Below are 15,511 nucleotides of genomic sequence, written 5' to 3'. Positions count from 1 at the left end.
AGCACGGTGAGTCTTCGAGATAAGCACAGGCTCCTTGCTGGGCCATCTAAGGCCACGTGAGAGAGCTCTGGGGAAGCCATTGTGGAATAGAGACAGCCTAAGCCTCTGGAATACTCTTCACTTGCATGGCAATTCAGTGCTCTGAAGGCCAGATGAATGTTTATAAATTTCTTATGATTCTTGTGGTCTTGAAGCAGTGTCTGAAGTCTTCCCAGTAGAGCAAAAACTTGCTTCTGCAGTCCCTGCAAATACTGCCACCTCACCACAGGTGGCCGACTCTGGGGCACTGACAGGCTTAGGGGCAGGCAAGATACACAATCGGGAGGACCACTGGGTTGTCTGCCGCCTGCATGGAAAGGAACTATTCCATGATACAGGTTTCAAAACTCATCCTTTATTACAAAAGGAGGATCTCTGAATAGGCAGGCAGTTTGCTGTATTGTTGAGTGCTGAGCTACAGTCACACAGGCAGTGCTTTGTGTCATCAACATGTGTAATGTGAAGTGATGCATCTTGTTTTGCTGGTGTCAGCGTTGGTGGCTTCTTTCTGGGCCCTGGAATCCATTGTGTGGCTTAAGACCTTTTCTTCTTGAAGGATTTTTAACAATGTTTATTTATTCTAAAGGTAGAGTCACAGGGAGAGACCGAGAGATCTTCCATGTGATAGGTTTATTCTCTAAATCCCTGCCCACAGGCAAACCTGAGTCAGGCTGAAGCCAGAAGCTAGGAAATCCATCCAGGTCTTCCACATAGGTGGCAGGGACCTAGGTACCCAGGCCATCATTTGCTGCTCTCCAGGCTCATAAGCACGAGGCATGGGATGTAGGCATTCCAGGCAACTGCTTAATCCAAAGAGGCACCATGCCTGCCCTGACCAGAGCACTGGGTCACAGGATAACGAGAGTTGTTTCTTGCTGCATGCCCTGAAGTTGATTCACAGTATCATAAGATGTGCCCATCTTGTGAGATAGTGACAAATTACTCTTAGCGTATATTTTTAAGATTTTCTTCCTTCCTTTCTTCTTTCCTTCCTTTTTTCCTTTCTTCTCTCTCGTTTTTTAAGGCCAAGATACGAGAGGAATATTCTATCCACTGATTCGCTCCCTAAATGGCCACAACCACCAGAGCTGAGCTGATCCAAAGCCAGGAGTAAGCAGCTTCCTCTGGGTCTCTCATGTAGGCACAGGGGCCAAGGACTTGGGCAATCCTCTGCTGCTTCTCCAGGCTATAAACAGGGAGCTGGATCAAAAGTGGAGCAGTCAGGACTCAAACCAGTGTGCACATAACATTCTGGTGCTGCAGGCAGAGGCTTAATGTGCTATGCCATGTACTCAGGCTGAAGCCAGGAGCTTCAACTGGTTCTTCTAATTGGTGGCAGAGGCCCAAACACTTGGATCACTTTTTGCTGCTTTTCCCAATTAGCAGGAAGCTGAATTGGAAGTGAAGCAGCTGGAACACGAACTGGTACCTGTATGGTATGCCTGCATTGCGGGTAATAGCTTTATGTGCTATGCCACAATGCCAACCTCTAATGCTTTTTAAGTAAACTTGTAAATATATAAAATAATGAATTTATTTGGGAATATACACATTATTATAAAAGCGACTGATTCAAGGAAAGTGATGACAGCAGAAGAGCAATCAATGATGTAACACTCATGCTTTTAAGAAAATAAGACAAAATGGTAATGTCAGCATTGAAGGTAGGAAAATAGATTTTTTTTGCAATATTTTAGGATTACATTATTAAATGTTAAGAATTTGCCTGTGGATCTCTTATAAAGTTGAATGTTAAGTCAGTTCTTTGACTCAGTAGTTGTATTCCTAGGAGAAATTAAAGCATTAGAAACAACGTTGATAAGGAATAAGCATTTGGCCTATCAGTGAAGGCAGCACTGGGATGCCCACTTTCTGTACTGCTAGAATGTACATTCTAGCCTGGACTGTATTCCTGCTAAAGAGCACAATGAGAGGCAGCAGGTAATAGCTTTGGGTTCTTTCCACCCACATGGAAAGAAGCTCTTTGTTGCAATTTACCCTAGTCCCATATGTTTTGGGCATTTAGGAAATAATCTGGCAAGACTAGAGTCTTTGTTTCAAAGAAAATAAAGTTTTAAAATAATAATAGGGGCCAACATTGTGTTATATATAGCAGGTTAAGCCAATTCCCTGTGACATCAGCCTCACAGATGAGCACCGATCTGAGTCCCAGCTGCTTCACTTCTGATCCAGCTCCCTGCTATTAGCCTGGGAATGTACCTAAAGATGGCTGGAATACTTGGGTCCCTGCCACCCACACAGGGGACTGTGATGGGAGTTCTGGGCCCCTGGCTTTGTCCTGGTCCAGCCCTGTCTGTTGCTGCCATTTGAGGAGTGATCAAGCAGATGGAAGAGATTTTTCGTATCTGACTCTGTCTTTCAAATAAATAAATCTTTTTAAAAATAATGACAATAATACATTTCTAAAAAAAAATATTAGGCAGGAAAACAGTAACAAATGACTACATACTATGCATATGAGTGTATTTATATGAAATCCAGGAACAAGCAGAACGAATCTGTTTTGTTTAAAATCAATAAGCTGTCGAATTGAGGGGTAGCAGACTGATTGGAAAGCAGTTAAAAAAAAAAAAAAAAAGAATGAGAAATCAGAATTTGGAAACCAGTCTGCTTTTTCTCTTGAAACTGTTTGCTTCCCCGCACTCCTTTCTTTGTTTTTATTTCTGGTAGGTGGTGCTTTCTACACAGCAGAGACTAGCGAAAATGCAAAACTTCATTATTCCAACTCCTGGGCACTTATCCTGCATGCCACAGCGCTGTGGCTTACCAGCACCGGCCTTGTGGTTGCTGACCCGGATGAAGGAGCTGCTCACCTCTCGAGGCCTGTGACACCGACTTCCATGGGGCAGGGCTCATCATCCGGAGAGACTGTGAAGTCCCCTGAGGATGTCTACACTGATCGATTCCATCTGATTTTAGGTAAAAGCTTTCAAGGTTACAACCTTGCATGCCTCCCTGATTTGTGCCTCACTGCCTTCACTCCTTCGTAGGTGTTAGCTGAAAGCCTGGTCATACATAGGGAGATTTGTATACATTTCAGGTAATATGAATTTAAATGTATTACGTCTCCAATCCTATTGAAAGGTAACTTCAGTATCAAGTTGAATAAATTGTAAAAGCCTACTGCTTTCACATTGTTTTAAGAGATGGTGGCATCTAAAAACTCTGTTCATTTCTTGGGAATACATATACGCTTAGAACTTTTCTTGCTTGTCCTTGAAGGATTACAAGGATCAAGAAAGTATGATGATTAGCTAGGATTCCAAGCAGGTATTAAAGGTCAAAGATCAGTAACATCATTAGATTTTTAAGTTTAATGCCTTTTTTCTTTTTTAGCTTTCCTGGAACTTCATTTTGAAAGTGAGGCTTCTTTCTAGGAACAGTAAGCTTCTAGAAAAAAGGGAATGTTTTTCATATTAGTGTAGTTCTGAGAAACAAACTAAAACCATTTCCTATAAAGCATCTATTGATTATGTGAGTATGAGGGTTATAAAAGTAAATGATTAAGCAAGATTTATGGTTCATAGAATCTGCATTTACTGTTCATTGCCAGGCCAGACATGACCAGGTTTCTGTGTCCCTGAGCACGCTAAAAATTGGTTTCCAGCTATCTTAGGACAGAATCTTTTTTAAAAACAAACTTATAGAATGAAGTTTACATTTTTATAAACTGTTTGGCTTAATCACTGAAACTTTAACCAGCATATACTTATGAAATTCTATGCATTACATTCTGCGGTACAATTTTATGTAACTTGTGCATGTTTGAATTCTTACGAGAACTAATCAATGGTGCACAACCCTCTTTAAGTATGTAGAAAGCAAGGAACTGTTAAGGGAATTGCCTACTCACTTAATTGTTCAAAGTATTAAATTATTTGTGACTCATTTGTATTATTTTTTTGCTAAACTTATATATGTGTGTGTGTATATAATTTCAAAATATAATTAACTTAATAAACTATGAATCTCAACTTTTTTTTTTGCCTTTCACAGGAATCAGTGTGGAATTTTTATGCTCCTTACGTGCAGATGCAACCATGGAAAGCATAACTGCTTGTTTACATGCATTACAGGCCCTTCTGGATGTTCCTTGGCCCCGATGTAAAGTTGGCAGTGATCATGTAGGTGACTTTTTGTTTTTTGTTAGGTGTCTGTCCATTTCAAGGAGCAGAAACATGTTCAGGCTACTACACACGGCACATGGAAAGTGAACATAGAGCAGTAAAAGCACACCTGGCCAAGTGGCCACACCTCAGAAATGGAGTGCTGCCAGCCTCTGTGCTGTGCCTGGGCAGACATGCCTCTGCTTCAGCCGCTGTCATTTTCTGTTTGTTCTGGTTTCTCTGACAATGGGAAGGTTCTGCATTGTACTGCGCACTATAGTAGCCACTAGTTCTGTGGCATTCACTGCGCTGCTTTCCACTTCCGTGCACCCTGCTGTTCATATTCACTGCTTTATCCCACTCCCACCCACAAGGAATCAGGTTGGTCCATATAGTCCCTGCATGTGACATGGTATTGCTGTTGGCTGAATTCCCCCTCCAGGTCCTTTTATGAGATTGTTGCCCAGCCTACAGGTGAAGTCAAATGTTCGTGTCTGTCCTGTTTGTGGCCATGGTTACAGGACTGCTACCCAAAGTATGGCGCTTTGTTTAAGTGCTTTTCTCCATGTTAGCCAATATATTAGTTTTGTTATCACTGACTCCTTCAGTGATCGGTAGTATTTCTTGCATTTATACACTTGTAATTTGAGTAATTAACACTAAGATTTATTAGATTTAAAGCATGAGTTAGGCTCCTACTTGCCTTGAATTGGACTGGAATGAATCTTAAACTCTGTATTTTTTCTAGATGCTAAAACAAGTATTTTACTAACTTATTTACTCTTTTTTCAGGTTTTAAACAAAAGAACCATAATTAACCAATTCAAAAGAAAATGGAGTGTCTCTCAAGTGTGTTTTATTCTTTAAAGAGATTACATTCTCTGCATATTAACTTACAATTCACTTTTTTTTAAAAGATGTATTTAATTTTTATTGGAAACTCAGATATACAGTGAGGAGGAAAGACAGAGAGGAAGATCTTCTGTCCGGTGATTCACTCTGCAAGCAGCCACTACGGCTGGAGCTGAGCCAGTCCGAAGTCAGGAGCCTCTTCCTGGTCTCCCATGCAGGTGCAGGGCCCCAAGGCTTTGGGCCGTCCTGGACTGCTTTCCCAGGCCACAAGCAGGGAGCTGGATGGGAAGTGGGGCCGATGGGATTAGAACTTGTGCCTGTATGGGATCCCGGCTTGTTCAAGGCGAGGACTTCAGCCATTAGGTTACCATGCTGGGCCCACAATTCACGTTAATATTATACTTCTCCCTCATTCTTTATTATTGCAAGAAAACCTTAGTATAAGCCCCTATGTTATTTTAGTCAAAATTCCCAGCTTATTTTAGAAATTTCCATTTTCCCAGTTCAGGTTGTTCGGAGGTAATCTCCCACAAAATTAGACAGGAAATAAATAAATATCTAGAGTTAATTGAAATTGGAGCAAGTAGGTACAGGCCTTGTGATGTAGTGTATTAAGCTGCTGCTTGTGACACCCACATCCCACATTGGAGATCCTGGTTTGAATCCTGGCCCTGCCTCCAGTACAGCTTCCTGCTGCTGCACGGATCTCATGTGGGAGACCTAGAAGCAGTTCCTGGTTCCTGGCTTTGCTCTGGCCCAACCTTGGCTAAAGTAAAAGTGGAGCAAGTGTCACATAATTTTATTGCACCTGTCTTTTTCGTGAGCTGTTTAAAAGTGTGTAATTTCCAATACAGTGTCCCCACCTTGTTTTCTATGATAGGACTTGGGTATTGAGTTGCTGAATGTGTTACATCGAGTAATTCTGACAAGAGAATCCCCTTCGATTCAGTTGGCCTCACTTGAAGTGGTCAGGCAGATTATCTGTGCAGCACAAGAACATGTGAAGGAGAAAAGGCGAAGTGCAGAAGGTAAAACAGGTCTCTTTAATGCCTAGTGAATCAAGGAGCATCATTATTTTGGGAAACATTATTTCCATGTATCTGTAGAGTTTTGATAATGTATTCACAAATGAAACATCTCTAGGCATAGCTTTAAATGCTCTCATTCACCTCTACTTGGCAGTTTGGATATTGTCAGTAGCTGCTGTTCTTTAGGAAAATTAAAATTTTAACTATCTGGTGGGGGGAGGGAATCCATTCTACTACAAGAGTACATTTTAAGCTATCTACCATTATACATGGAAAGAACTGGCAGTTGTTCGTAACTTCAGTTGGCAGATTACTTGTTCACAAGTGTGATATGACCTTGTTAAGTCTATTATTTTATTTGATTACACCTGACTTCATATAATAGACAATCCAGTATTAACAGTGTATTTAAAACACAAAGATGTATTTCGCGAAGAATTAAGCCCAGAGGTGGACAGTTTGGGGCTTTGGGACATGAGAGACTTAGACTTCTGTTTCTGCCTCGTCACTCTCATGAGCTGATCTCCCAAGGCCACTGCTGTGGCCTCAGCTGTCAGACCCATTTCTGTGTGTGTGCCAAAGACCAAGGGACAGGTTCACATGATTAGTAATGAAGTTTGAGCACAGCAGTATTTTAAAGCTAGTAGGATTACAAGGATATAGGCTGCAAGAGAAGTCATAGTCAAAATAACTTTTACCTCCTTAAGTGCTCTCTTTCTGTTTTTAAGGCTTTAGCCATTGAATGTGTTGTCTGTAACAGAGATGAGCTAAATTGTACTCATCCAGAAGCAAAGCAAACAAAGGCATTATTAGAACCACTTTCCTGTCTTTTAGTTGATGATGGGGCTGCTGAAAAGGAAACCCTGCCAGAGTTTGGAGAGGGAAAGGATACAGGAGGCCTGGTGCCGGGAAAGTCTCTGGTGTTCGCCACCCTGGAGTTATGTGTTTGCATTCTGGTCAGACAACTCCCAGAACTAAATCCGAAATTGACAGGGAGCCCAGGCATGAGAGCTGCAAAGCCACAGATGCTGTCAGAAGACGGAGGTAGATTGGTGTCCACCGCCTTGATCATCCTTTCTGAACTTCCTGCAGTGTGCTCTCCAGAAGGTATGCTGTGGCTTGTGGTTACCTAATTTGACCCGGTGGGAGAGAAATGGTTTTAATAGATAATGGAGACCCTTGCTATTATTTTTCTCATTAAATGAATGCTGGGAAACATTGGGGTATCTTTTTAAATCCTCCAAGATTAGCATTACATTTTAGTGATTTGTTTTACCAAAAGGCTGAAAATAAATAAAAAGACCATCAGTGGATATTCTCTTCTATGGTTAATGGTGTTTTAAACTAGCTAGTGGCAGTTGTTAACTCTTGGTCACATTGTGGTAATCTAGTGGATTCTTCCCACCCTGGTGATGAGAGAAGTTTCTCATCAACCCCAGCTCCATTTGGATCCAGACCATACACCTTGACCTAGCTTTTCAGGCTCTTCACTGGAACTCTGCCAAGTCACAGCCTTTTCCTGATTCCTGCACTTGATCGGAAATGACCCCATTACTTCTCTGCTTCTCATGATTTTTCTTCCTTCAGGGCTCAGCTGTAGACACACATAATCTATAAAGTCTCCCAGAATCTAGTTGATGTTGAGTTTTACTTTTTCATGTAGAAATATGGTATTTCTGCAAGTTGATCTACAGCTTTGATCTGCTACATGAAGCATAAAATGTTTAAAACATATTTTTATATACAGATGCATGTGCTTTGTTTCCAACTATACTTGAGTGTGAAACCTAGCACATAATTATAGGAGAATTCTTTGTTGGTAAGCATACACTTGCCTAAGTGTGCCTTGACCAATTCATCTACGATCTTTTTTTAGCCTAATGACCTGAGGCTCCAGTTTGAATTAAACTTGCACACCTGTTCTCACACATGGTTTCATACCAAGAAGGGCAGAAAAAAAAAATCACTAGCAGAAGATTGAGGATAAAACTATATTAGATGAGTTTTGTTGAGTAGTCTATGGAAAATGAAATTGACCATTCAGCTTTAGTTTCTTCACAGTCATATTCAACTTAGAACTAAATTCTCAACTCCTTAATGGCCATGAAAACTTTTAATATTTTGTACTGAGTGAATCTCTACAAATCCCTTGAGTTTAATTTAAAAAGAGTATGATCTAAAATAAATTAAAATGGGGCCTGGTGTGATAATGTAGCGGTTCAAGTCCTCGCCTTGAACATGCCACCATCCCATGTGGGTTCTGGTTCTAATCCTAGCGGCTCCACTTCCCATCCAACTCCATGCTTGTGGCCTGGGAAAGCAGTTGAGGATGGCCCAAAGCTTTGGGGCCCTGCACCTGCATGGGAGACCTGGAAAAACTCCAGGCTCCTGGCTTCTGGCTTCAGATTGGCTCAGCTCCAGCCGTTGTGGCCGCTTGGGGAATAAACCATCGGACAGAAGATTTTTCTCTCTGTCCTCCTCTCTGTATATCTGCCTTTCCAATAAAAATAAATAAATCTTAAAAAATAAATAAATAAAAATAAATAGTAACAATGTTTACACAGTGTAATGTCATTGGGTTATACATTTTAAGTAGTTAAAATTATAGATTTTATGTAATTTTGGTTTTTAAAAGGTTTGTTTATATATTTGAAAGGCAGAGTCACAAAGAAAGATTGTCCAGCTACTGGCTGATTCACTCTCCAAATGGCTACAATGGCCAGAACTGAAATGATCTAAAGCTGCAAGCCAGGAGCTACTTCCTGGTATCCCAAGTGAGTGAAGGCAGGGGAGTAAGAACTTGCGCCATTTTCCATTGCTTTAGCAGGAGCATTAGCAGGGAGTTGGATTGGAAGTGGAGAAGCCAGGACTTGAAATGGTACCCATTTTGGATGCCAGCACCACAGTGGTGGCTCAACATGCAGTACCACAGTGCTGGCTCTGTAATGTATGTTTTGTCACAGTAAAAAAATAAATAAAATAAAATAAAATAAAGAATAAATAAATAAAATAGGAAAGAAAAGGTATAATGATACTAAGTTTTACAGTTTACCATTTAAATGACATCTCCAATTGTAAGCATCAAAACTTCCTCCAGCCTTAAAAATCATCATGAATGCAGTGGATCGCTGTGGGTGCATGAGCGTGGACATGGCCTGCGCCGCCGCGCGGTCGCCGGCCGACCAGGACAGGCTGTTGAAAACCCCACGGCCACCGAGATTCAGGATGTGTGCTCAGCAGTCGGGCTGAACGTGTTTCTTGAGAAAAATAAAATGTATTCTCGAGAGTGGAACCGTGACGTTCAGTACCGTGGCCGTGTCCGGGTGCAGCTCAAGCAGGAGGATGGCAGCCTCTGCCTGGGGCAGTTCCCCTCACGAAGTCGGTAATGTTGTATGCAGCAGAGATGATACCCAAACTGAAAACAAGGACGCAGAAGGTGGGAGGTGGTGACCCCAGTGTCCAACAAGGAGATGGAGGCAAAAAAGGCAGAGGAAAGAAGAAGTGACGGAGCTGAGGCTTGAGGGCCACGGACGGACGCCACTGCTGGGTCACTTCCAGACCTGGGCGTCCCTGCTGCATCCTCATCCTCACTCCAGTGCAGTGGACGCACGCCACGCGTCTGTGTCTATTTTTATGCAGGATGCAAGAAAGAATTTGTCCCTCAAGATTTTTTGTGGAAAAAAGGAATATTTTTAAATGGACAATGAACTGTACCATAAGTTACTTGAAATCCTGTGTTCCTCTGTCCTCTATATAGGCACATGTTTCAGACAGGTTTAGAAAGATTTGAAAGACACATTTTTTGTTCATCTCTTAAGTTAGTAAAAGTATCAAGTGACAAAAAAATCTTCATGAAATTGTATTATCTTAATAGTTACAATCCTTTATGAAAATAATCTTAAAAGCTAGAAAAATGTTTGATATGTCTTGCCCATTGATGATCTCTTCTAGGAAACATATTATATATGAAAAAAGAAATGTTAAAATCCTATATGTTGTAAAACCTATCTTACAGGAAGCATCTCCGTTCTCCCTACTATACTGTATCTCACGATTGGGGTACTCCGTGAAACTGCTGTGAAGCTCCCGGGGGGCCAGCTCTCTTCCACAGTCGCAGCTTCCCTGCAGGCTCTGAAAGCAATATTATCTTCTCCTATGGCCCGAGCAGAAAAGAGCCACACAGCTTGGACAGACCTTCTCCGAAGCGCTCTAACAACAGTCCTTGATTGTTGGGATCCAGGTAACAAAGACCTTTTAGAAGCAGCTCTGCAGTGTGTGTTCAGAAGTGAAAGGAGCAGGTTTTTGAGGACATGCCATGTATCATCCAGAGGAGACACCCAAGTAATTGCCATGTGAGAGAGTTCTCAGACATTCTGTTTTCATATTCTAATGCAGTCACAGGATAGGAAGCATACATGTTGGCAGTGAGACCATGAGGGGTAATGTTATGTTTATTTAAAAATGTACTGTGATCCCTGTCTAGTTGACAGAATGATTTGATGCTCACAATATGCCACAACTACATAATCATCCGTTACCAATAGTAAAGAAGATCTCAATATCAATATGTTTAATCTCTCCAGGAGTTACAAAGTGACTAGCCAAGTTACTAAATTCCCCTGAGACTATTTTCTCATTAATAAATGACAATCTTATATTGCAGGAAATTGTTGGAGTAGTTAAGATGGCAAGTGCAGAGCATTTCACTTATGTACCTTGTATATATATCAATATCATTATAACCAGGATTATCTTTAAGATCCATTTCAATTTGGTTTTCTCTTTTTTATTCTTGCTACATGATTTTCATTTTTAACAGTATGTTTCCTTGACTGCAAAAAGTGTTTTAAGTATACATCATATCTGCCTTCCCTGTTCTGTTTATAGATGTCACATATTCAGTTTCATATATAAGAAATTTTCCATTGAATTCTGCATTCACTGACCACCTATTTTCCCCAGCTTTGAGAGCTTTAATAGCATCTGATAAGTGCTGTATGATGTGATAAATACCATCCTAAGGACAGTGATAGTATCTTAAATCATGGCATCTCTCATATAATACAAAGGGTACTAAATATTGTGAGTTATTAGTTGAATTTTTTTTTTTTATTACAAAGTCAGATATACACAGAGGAGGAGAGACAGAGAGGAAGATCTTCCGTCCGATGATTCACTCCCCAAGTGAGCCGCAATGGGCTGGTGCGCCCCGATCCAATGCCGGGAACCAGGAACCTCTTCCGGGTCTCCCACGCGGGTGCAGGGTCCCAAAGCTTTGGGCCATCCTTGACTGCTTTCCCAGGCCACAAGCAGGGAGCTGGATGGGAAGTGGAGCTGCTGGAATTAGAACCGGTGCCCACACGGGATCCCGGGGCTTTCAAGGCGAGGACTTTAGCCGTTAGGCCACGCCACCGGGCCCAGTTGAGTGAATTTTGAACAGTGTCACGAGTAAGTTTCTCCAGAAGCACACACAGAGATGTGGAGCTTTGGGAACAAGAGGTCTGTTAGGGAACAATCTCTGAAGCGAGGAGGGGAAGCAATGTTGCGTAAAGGCAAGCAAACTACAGTGCAGTTCCCCAAGCTGGTTGGAGGTGTTGAGAGCTCCAAGCCTGCCTGTCAAAGTGTCTCACGTGCCACAGAAGCAGCCATGCCTCATGCAGCCCCTTGGTATGGGTCTGACCTGAGGCACAGCAGCTCCAGAAGCTGAAGGTGACCACACACCCTCTGGGCAGTACACCCTCCCTGGGAGGGACCTCAGTGGGGCATCTCGGAGGCCACCAAAAGGCTCCTCAGAAGGCATGAGAAGCCATTTTTCATGGTGACAGTATAGAAGGGGACTCTAAGTACAATAATCTCCAGATCAAAAATCTGGAGACCTAAAAATATTGTCACTTAGGGACAGCAAGTGGAGTAGTCAGACTTGGAATAGGAAGGGAGGGTAGGAGAGAGAGGCCTGATGGCATGTGGGGAAGTCATGTGATAGGCAGGGCTGACTGGAGAATTTGACATGATTTATGATTTGAGCTGCTAGTAATAAGCTTGTGGAATCTGCTAAATGGTTTTCAGAGAGCAAAACAATATGACAGGATCTGCATTAGTGTGTCTGTGACAACTCTGGAGAAGAAAGACTGCTAGATAAGATAATAGCTGCAACAAAAGGGAAAAGCAGAATGAAGAAAAAAATGTTATACCATTTTTTTTCCTTTAAAGATTTGTTTATTTTTATTTGAAACACAGGGTTTACAGAGAAGGAGACAGAAAAAGAGGTTTTCCATCCACTAGTTCTCTCCCCAAAAGGCTGCAATGGTTGGAGCTGAGATGATCTGAAGCCAGGAGCCTCTTCTGGGTCTCCCAGCCAGGTGCAAGGTCCCAAGGCTTTGGGCCATCCTCTGCTCCATTCCCAGACCACAGGCAGGGAGCTGGATGGGAAAGGGAGCAGCCAGGGCACTTACCAACAGCCATATGGGATGGCAGTACTGCAGGAGAGATTGCTACTCCATCACGCTGGCTCCATGTCACACCATTTTCAACAGAAGTTATTGATACTTTGATTTAGGAGTTGAAAGTATAGAGTGGGCCCGGCGGCGTGGCCTAGCAGCTAAAGTCCTCACCTTGAACGCACCGGGATCCCATATGGGCGCCGGTTCTCATCCCGGCAGCTCCACTTCCCATCCAGCTCCCTGCTTGTGGCCTGGGAAAGCAGTTGAGGACGGCCCAATGCTTTGGGACCCTGCACCCGCATGGGAGACCTGGAAGAGGTTCCTGGTTCCCGGCATTGGATCAGCGCGCACCGGCCCTTTGCGGCTCACTTGGGGAGTGAATCATCGGACGAAGATCTTCCTCTCTGTCTCTCCTCCTCTCTGTATATCTGACTTTGTAATAAACTGAATAAATCTTTAAAAAAAAAAAAAGAAAGTATAGAGTGATGCAAACATGGTGCCACTAACAGGAATAACAGCTGCAGGTTTTTGAGGGAAGATAGTAAATTGAGTTTGAAATGGCTATATGGTAAAGTCTGGTGGGGGCTGAACGTGCAGGGATCTGGAGCTCAAAAGAGTTGGCCTAAGCCAGAGTTACTTTTGGTCTGTATCTGTTTGAGTTGTCAGTGCAACCTGCAAGCTAGTTAACTTCACTTAGCTTGAACTTACGTTGCAAGAAGAGGTCCAAAATCAAGATGAAACTCAGAGGTAATGCAGTCACTGAAGACAAAGGAAAGAGTTTTGAAAAGGGAATGGCCAGCAGCATAAAACACTATAAAGACAACGTCCAGTTGCATGGGATTTATGGCTCACAGTATCGCAATACAAGGATGGACTATATGCTCCTCTTGACGGGAGGAGAGCAGCTGAGGGGAAGGTGGAGTGCTGCAGGCTTTTGATGATGCAGCTCCAAGATTGTTGCTCCCAAAGACAATGTCTCAGAGATGTGTAACGCAGTTCATAGGTTCTGTTCCTAATGAATCATTTCCCTCTAGCTGACGGCACAAACCAAGGACTTGATGAAGTCAGTCTGCTTACTGCTATCACAGTATTCATTTTGTCCACGAGTCCAGAAGTATCTACCATCCCGTGTCTTCAGGAGCGCTGTATTGACAAATTTAAGGCCACTCTTGCCATTAAAGATTCTCTGGTAAGTGTCTGCTAGGACTGTTCAGGGTTTTGCAAAACTTTGCTGATTTTGTTGGCTCCAACCAAAATATCAAATTACAATTTTTTAATTTTTCTTTTGGGATGAATGCCTGTTCTTGGGGTGATCAACCCAAATAATGATGGTCTTGTTCTATTGCTCTGAAGAGTAAAGGGTTGGGAGAAAGAAAGGGAGAGAGTAAAGAAATGTTTAAAATGTAAGATTTGCCATGTGGGCATCCCAACATCCATATAGCTCCAGTACTTTACAAAGAATGAGACCATCTTATGGTGTACTCTGGTGGATTTCCTTTCAAAGGGCAGGGGAGGCCAAGCCCCAGTGCCTGCTTTTGGCATCAGGCTTGTGCCATCCTGGGCCCAGCCCAGAGACAGCACACATCGTAGGGTCTCGGAGATCCCCACTTAGGCTTGTTGCAAGACACTGTCACTGTAAGGGAACTCAAAGCAGAAACATAGATGAAGGCGCAGGGATGGATTTCAAGAGATAGACCGACTACCTAAGTTAGGATTCTCCTTTATAAGGTGAAGGTTGTGACCTAATTGAATATAGAAATGGAATAAATTAGTCTTTTAAAACTTGGGATGGAGCTGGGTGGGGGCTTCAGCATAGACATGATCTCACGCTGTGGATTCTGCCCATGAGTGTGATGCCACCCAAGGTTGTCACGGTGGCTCCTGCATGTTGGGGAGTGAGTGTGCTGAGCCTGCAGCCAGTCTCGTAGCTCCCTGCCTAGTGCACATACCTTCATTTACCGATGTCTTGTCCTTTGCTATGTTACAAAATGAGTGTGTGGCCCATGAGCTCTATTGGTGTCTCCCGTCCCGCAGAAGAAATCACACTGGAGAGCGTTTCAGAGGCACTTTTATTCCAACCTTCAGTTCATCCTTTTGGGCAGAAGCCCCTGGCTTATATATCCATCCTATCCATTAAATCCGTTACCCAGAAGCCTTCAGTTAATTCTGTTAATTCCGTTACGCAGAGGACCTCCTCCCCCCTCCCCCAAGGCCCCTGGCTTATCTCTCAATCCTAGCCAATCAGCCTACACGCCCGAGGCAAGCCGTAAAGGGCCAATCACAGGGCACTTCCAAGGCTCCAAGAGGAAGTAGGGTCCAGGCGTCATCTTAGGGCAGGGCATTGTCAGTGCCCCCAATAGAGCTCAGTATATCTACTCCTAAGGATAAAGTTACCAGACTGAGGGTACAGAAAATAACCACTCAGATGGCACCTCATTAGCCCAATGAAGATGATTCCTGCACCTGCTCTAGCCTTGCTGCCTGTGTTCTCTGTCCCATTTGAGTCATGCTCCCTCCAGAGCTGTGTGCAGCAGTCTCCACTGTTGGCCCTCAGGTGTGAGGACAGACCCTTAGTGTGGTCCTGAGGAGTGTCCTTGAGTTGTTACACACTGGAGTGCTAGAACTTTTCTTGTAGTCAGCAAATATTTTTCAAGTTTTTATGTATTTTGTTATTGTGTTTTATATATGTAAAATGGTGAGGGGCATGAAACAGCCAATGGGAACCAGAGCAAAGATGAAATGTGAGCCCTGGGGGTCTCCTTCCTTGTGGAGCCTGTAAGCCTCTGTTGCACTCCAAACTGTCATAGCCACTGCTGGCATCGAATCTGGAAACTGTCAGCCCAGATTGCCCAGGTTAGAGATAAATCAGGAATACATTTAAATGCCTTTCCTTTCAAGTTTTTTATTTGAGAGGCAGAAGAGAAAAAAAGAGACAGAGCTACCATCTGCTGATTCACTTCCCAAATGCCAGGAGCTCACTCTAGCTCTTATACTCGAGGGGGAGCATGGCAGTAACCCAGTTACT

At 43.0% G+C, this 15,511-nt stretch overlaps 1 protein-coding gene across 7 annotated transcripts in view; it reads left to right on the top strand.

Annotated features, from left to right (window-relative positions):
* The window catches only part of HEATR5A (HEAT repeat containing 5A), a 113,480-nt gene that overhangs the window by 95,240 nt on the left and 2,729 nt on the right, over positions 1 to 15,511 (top strand). For 6 of the 7 annotated variants that reach the window (XM_058666308.1, XM_058666304.1, XM_058666305.1 and 3 more), the window contains 6 exons: positions 2,731 to 2,979; positions 4,057 to 4,184; positions 5,899 to 6,046; positions 6,881 to 7,153; positions 10,062 to 10,286; positions 13,521 to 13,675. In XM_058666308.1, the coding sequence (XP_058522291.1) occupies positions 2,731 to 2,979; positions 4,057 to 4,184; positions 5,899 to 6,046; positions 6,881 to 7,153; positions 10,062 to 10,286; positions 13,521 to 13,675 (1,178 nt within the window). The remainder of the gene's footprint in view (positions 1 to 2,730; positions 2,980 to 4,056; positions 4,185 to 5,898; positions 6,047 to 6,880; positions 7,154 to 10,061; positions 10,287 to 13,520; positions 13,676 to 15,511) is intronic. The other variant, XM_058666311.1, reaches the window with a different exon arrangement.

The sequence above is a fragment of the Ochotona princeps genome, chromosome 6, assembly GCF_030435755.1.
Source record: "Ochotona princeps isolate mOchPri1 chromosome 6, mOchPri1.hap1, whole genome shotgun sequence".
Classification (NCBI taxonomy): Eukaryota; Metazoa; Chordata; class Mammalia; order Lagomorpha; family Ochotonidae; genus Ochotona; species Ochotona princeps.
This window is presented reverse-complemented; position numbering and strand designations above follow the sequence as displayed.